This window comes from Neovison vison, chromosome 5 (genome assembly GCF_020171115.1).
Source record: "Neovison vison isolate M4711 chromosome 5, ASM_NN_V1, whole genome shotgun sequence".
Lineage (NCBI taxonomy): Eukaryota > Metazoa > Chordata > Mammalia > Carnivora > Mustelidae > Neogale > Neogale vison.
Genome location: NC_058095.1, coordinates 139,408,636 through 139,414,278, shown reverse-complemented (window position 1 = coordinate 139,414,278; position 5,643 = coordinate 139,408,636). Strand labels below are relative to the sequence as shown.

Sequence of the window (5,643 nt, the reverse complement as noted above, 5' to 3'; positions counted from 1 at the left end):
GCCGCGGCCGCCGCAGAGCTCCCTGCCTCCGGAAAGGCGAGGGCGCAGGCCAACGGCGAGCCCCCCCGGCCGGGCCCCAGACCCTCCTCCTCCTCCTCCTTCACCTCCTCCTCCGCACCCACCGCCCCCGCCTCGGCCTCGCCGCCGCGCCTCCACAACGCCCAGTCTGCACCGCTGAGAGCCGCGCGGCGCAGCGCGAGCGGAGGAGAGGGGCCGGCGGAGCGCGCAGCGCCCAGGCCCCCGCGCCCGCCCGGCCCGGCCCGCGCCCCCGCGCCGCCTCCGCGGCGACGCGGCCGCGGCCGCACGGCTTGGCCATCTGGCCTTAGGTTTTCTCTAAGGCGGTTTTCTTTTTCTCCTTCGCTCATCTGCCAGGAAAAGAGACTAGCCGTTGGCGCTTCGGCCTCCAGTTCATTGAGAAAAAGGAAATACTCCGCGTGCGTTTCTAGAAGGGGGGTCGCCCCCAGCCCCGAACCCCGGAGTGTTCATCGGCTGGGGACTTGGCTCCGGATTTTCCTCCCCTTTTTTTTTTTTTTTCCCTCCCGCCGATTGCTCGGAACTTGGACTGAAGCAGAGTTTGGAAAGAAGGGGCGAAAAGTTTGCATCGGGGCTGGATTTTATTTGCACATCGCAGGAAGACGAGAATCCAACGGAGAGGGGTTGGTGCAAAGCCGCGATCACGGTGAGGCACGTTTGGCTCTTCCCCTCCTGGCGCCTTTGCGGGCGCGTTGTGGGCAACATGGAGTAGGTGCAGCCGGACCAGGAGTGGGCTCTGTCTCTCCTCAGGCCTCCCTTTCTCTAACCCCGCAGGTTCCCCGCGGGGATCCAGGGAGCTGCCTGTGGAGCTGCCCTTGATCCGAGCTCGGCCAGCCTCGGCGGGGGCTGCAGTGCGCGCCGGGCACGGTGTCCCCAGCCCCAGGACCCCACGCGCCCGCGCTCTGGGGGGTTGGGGTGGCGGACTGCTCGTCGCGGGTCGGCTGCTGGCCCTGCCTTGGCCGCGAATTCGGCGCAGAGAGCGGGAGAGGGAGGGGGAAACACTTTGTGTTTTCCAGGTCCCCGTTGTAGGCGCCCGCATTTCTAACCTGTTCTTCTCCAGGGAAGGCAAGTCCCGGGTGAGACCGTCCCGAGGCAGGGGCGCCGGCGGGACCGAGGGCGCGCGGGTCGCTCGCCTCACGGGGGCTGCGAAACCCCGCGGGTGAAAAATGGGCAGGGTGCCGGGTACAGAGGGGAGCCGGTGCGGGTGGAAGCGTCGCCCTGCCGGGCGCCGGGTCTGCGGTTCGGAAGTGCAGCTCTCTCTTTTTTTCCGTTTTCTGTGGTCGGCTTGGGTCACGCTTTTTTTATTTTTGGAAGATTGGGCTGACCTACTACAGGAAGAAAGTCATCAAGCGGTCGCGATCGTTTTCCATTACCTGAAAATAGGTGGCAAAAGAGGCTAGGTGTTGTTGTTTTGGTTTTTTTTTTTTTTTTTTAATTTCCTTTGATGGCCTGATCTACTTTTTCCTGCTGCTGCTGCTGCTGCCTTGAATTCGGAATCTTGTGCGTTTTTACAAAGCGGTTTCTGTGTTTGCCCCACCCTTGTACTGAAGTCCTTTCCCCTTAATCCTTAGTCTGATCACACACTGTTATTAATGGAGGTTTCTAACCACTTTCCGGGTGGGGAATGGGGGAGCGTGGGGGGGTGGGCGGCGGGAGCTGCAAAGGAGGCTAGGAACGGGCAATAATCATTTTTGTTTATAAAAAAAAAAAAAAAAAAAAAAAAAACTCTCCTACCTCCCAAAGATGCTACTTTCCAAGGCAAGCAAATCTTCGCTGAAAGTTTCCAGCGCAGGGATCTGCGTGCTGCACGCCTGGCTTGTGCAATGGGGCTCTGGGAATTGCCCTTTCTTTTAAAAAAGCAATTTTTCTTTCACTTGTTCTCTCCACTCAAAAGGAGATGGGGTGTGCAGATTGCAGGCAGTGCCCCTTCGGACAGGGCATGGTGGAGTCGCACAGTGTGCGTGGGTTCGACCTCTGTCCCGGCAGTGTATCTAAGACATGGTTTTTGGCGTCAGGGCTTGAAACCTGTGCCCGACATTCGAGGGCCTTTGCCAGAACGCCCTGCGGTGGGCTGCGTGACCTCTGCCTGAAGGTGGAGTGGTTCCCTTCGGGAGCTGGCCAGCAGTTCTCTGGGGTGGGATATATTTTAGCCGGGAGGTAGGGAGGGGGAAGTGTGCTCTAGCGTTTCAAGGCACGTCCCCTACCGAGGCGTCCCCCCCACCCCCACCCCCGCTCCGCGCCTTACAGTCAGTCTTGGGATTGTGTGCAGGGTGAGGGCAGCTTGGCCCCTGGGCTGTGTCAGTTTCCCGGGAGAAAAGGCCCCCTGGGGATCCGACTGTGTCCCACCTGCTGGGGACGGTGTTGGGATGCAGATAGAGCCGATAAACGGAGTGAAAGCAAAGATCTACGCTGTCTTGTCTTCCTTGCAGTTGGAAGTGAGATCCGGTTTCCAGCTCTGCCTTGGTCGGAATTGGGAGGCGTGTGTCACCTGCTTGTGTCTCTCATAAAAATCGGGGGCCCGTTTTTGTTCATTGTAGACTTAGCAAAGGGGGGTGATAGTTTGGACATTTATCGAGAGATTGAAGGTTAAGCGATTACATGTCAGAATGAGAGATTGGAGACGTGACTTGAATCTTTGAAACACTTCCTGTTATCCCCAGTCAGTTTAGGTTGTCAACTATTAAGTTCTGGGAAACAGGCAAAGCAGTTAAGATTTTGGGACATAACTTATTTCTAAAACAGGGAGAACAGTCTTAGGTACAGAATTAAAGATGCTTTTTCAGGCTATCGATTGTAAGATGTTTGATCCACAAGTTGTTGAGAAGTTGAAAATAAGTTCCTGTCTTCTTTTTGCTGGTTGTTCTCATTTTCCTGGCACCTAACAGGGTTGGAATGGATTTGTTTTTAGTTTATAACTTTTGCTACTATATAGTTAATAATGCATGACTGTTGTGAAATTTATAATTTCGGGGGGGGGATGTATTTGCTTTTTTGCAAGTCACATTCATTCTACGGTATTCTAAAAAGTTGCAGGATACTTGCTAAATTATAATTAGAGGTATATGATGTAAAAGCAGAGTAAGAACCAAGAATTTCTAGGCTGCATTTATTGATGTATAAGGCAAAAATGACCACGACAAAGTTAAACCTATCCCAGATTTTGAAAAAGTATTCAACTTTTGCATCTGGTGGCAGCAGTGTTGTGTTCTAAGGTTACTTTCTTGCAGTCTTTACCTTGAACCTGAACCTTGCAGTTTTATGTTTATTTGAATAGAGAACCATTACTTATGTGATTGAAACAAAGATCAGCTTTGCGTTAACTACACATCTCAAGGTTAAAGGACTGTCAGTACCCGGTCATAATTTTTACTTTCTGGTATGGCCGTGATGATCATGTATGGCTATTTTAATTCCCTCCGTGGCCACTCCATTTCAAATCCTGTTCCTCTAGGAGAGTGGAAAGCGAAGAGTTAATTCAGGTGGGCGGAGAGTGGGAAGTATCCTGGAGTGTAAACCAGCTCTTTCCTCTTGGTTTCTGCAGGAATTCAGATGTGTTCTAAGCCCGCTGGAGTGACCACACTTCCCAGACCTGATGGAGGCCAGAGCTCAGAGTGGCAGCGGGTCCCAGTCCTTGCTGCAGGCGTCCCGTGACATTGGCCGGCAACGTGGGGAGCCGGACCCCAGAGATGCCCTCACCCAGCAGGTACACGTGTTGTCTCTGGATCAGATCAGAGCCATCCGAAACACCAATGAGTACACAGAGGGGCCTACTGTGGTCCCAAGACCTGGGCTCAAGCCTGCTCCTCGCCCCTCTGCTCAGCACAAACAGGAGAGGCTCCACGGTCTGCCCGAGCACCGCCAGCCTCCCAGGCTCCAGCAATCACAGGTCCATTCTTCTGCACGAGCCCCTCTGTCCAGGTCCATCAGCACAGTCAGCTCGGGGTCTCGGAGCAGTACAAGGACAAGTAACAGCAGCAGTTCCTCTGAACAGAGACTGTTAGGACCGTCTTTCTCCTCGGGGCCTGTTGCTGATGGGATAATCCGGGTGCAGCCCAAATCCGAGCTCAAGCCAGGGGAGCTTAAGCCCCTGAGCAAGGAAGATCTGGGCCTGCATGCCTACAGGTGTGAGGACTGTGGCAAGTGCAAGTGCAAGGAGTGCACCTACCCTCGGCCTCTGCCGTCAGACTGGATCTGCGACAAGCAGTGCCTTTGCTCAGCCCAAAACGTGATTGACTATGGGACTTGCGTGTGCTGTGTCAAAGGTCTCTTCTATCACTGTTCCAATGATGACGAGGACAACTGTGCCGACCACCCGTGTTCTTGCAGCCAGTCTCACTGTTGCACGCGTTGGTCTGCCATGGGCGTCATGTCCCTCTTTTTGCCTTGTTTATGGTGTTACCTTCCAGCCAAGGGTTGCCTTAAATTGTGCCAGGGGTGTTATGACCGGGTGAACAGGCCTGGATGCCGCTGTAAAAACTCAAACACGGTGTGCTGCAAAGTTCCCACTGTCCCACCCAGGAACTTTGAAAAACCTACATAGCACCATGAATCAGGAATAGGACAGTAATAAGGATTGTTCCTTTTTTTTTTTTTTTTTTTTTTTTAACACATATGCAACCAACTAAATAGTTATAATCTTGGCACTGTTAATAGAGGGTTGGGATATCCTTCGCTGTTTGCAGTGAAACGCTTTTTGTCCATGTGCCATTTTAACGGATACGCTTGTTAGAACTTAGCTAATGGAGCTCAGTTTGGGATAAGGAACTTGGGGACCCACGTGTTGCATAAGCTAAAAGCAACAGACACTCCTAGGTAAAGTTTTTGTTTGTGAATAGGACTTGCAAAATTTGTAAATTAGCCAATGACTTTTTTTCCATTGTTTTCTCCAGAGATAATGTGCTATATTTTTGTATATACAGTAATATTTGCAACTGTGAAAAACAAGTTGTGCTATACTATATGGCACAGTCACAAAATATTATACTAATATGTTGTACATTCGGAAGAATGTGAATCAATCAGTATGTTTTTAGATTGTATTTTGCCTTACAGAAAGCCTTTATTGTAAGACTCTGATTTCCCTTTGGACTTCATGTATATTGTACAGTTACAGTAAAATTCAACCTTTATTTTCTAATTTTTTCAACATATTGTTTAGTGTAAAGAATATTTATTTGAAGTTTTATTATTTTATAAAAAAGAATATTTATTTTAAGAGGCATCTTACAAATTTTGCCCCTTTTATGAGGATGTGCTAGTTGCTGCAAAAGAGGGGTTACAGATGCATATGTTCAATATAAAATAGAAAATATATTAACGTTTGAAATTAAACTGAACTGTTTTGTCTTATTTTACCTTTTCTTTGTTTTTGTTTTTGAAGTGAAAAATTTCACTTCAGATTTCATGTCACCAAATTTCATGTCAAGACTAGCATTTCAATGAAATAGTTTCACTTACCTACAAGGCTCTTTAAAGGGGAGATTCAGGGATTTTTTTTTCACCCTAGAGATAATTCTGATAATTGGGAGGAAAATAACTGAGCACTGGACTCAGGTGTATTAATCCTGAGATCATTGTTCCTGTTCTTTCCTTTTACAGACTGTTGGCTTT

General features: G+C 50.1%; 1 protein-coding gene across 1 annotated transcript; it reads left to right on the top strand.

The window, feature by feature from the left end:
* The first annotated feature begins 284 nt into the window (after positions 1–284).
* Positions 285–5,364, top strand: SPRY2 (sprouty RTK signaling antagonist 2). Its single transcript, XM_044249944.1, has 2 exons — positions 285–679; positions 3,575–5,364. Exon 2 carries the CDS (start codon positions 3,626–3,628, stop codon positions 4,571–4,573), a length of 948 nt encoding a protein of 315 aa, XP_044105879.1. The 5' UTR covers positions 285–679; positions 3,575–3,625; the 3' UTR covers positions 4,574–5,364.
* The last annotated feature ends 279 nt before the right edge of the window (positions 5,365–5,643 follow it).

Coding starts and splice junctions, on each gene's coding strand:
- SPRY2 (XM_044249944.1), top strand. CDS start 3,626: ATGGAGGCCAGAGCTCAGAGTGGCAGCGGGTCCCAGTCCTTGCTGCAG.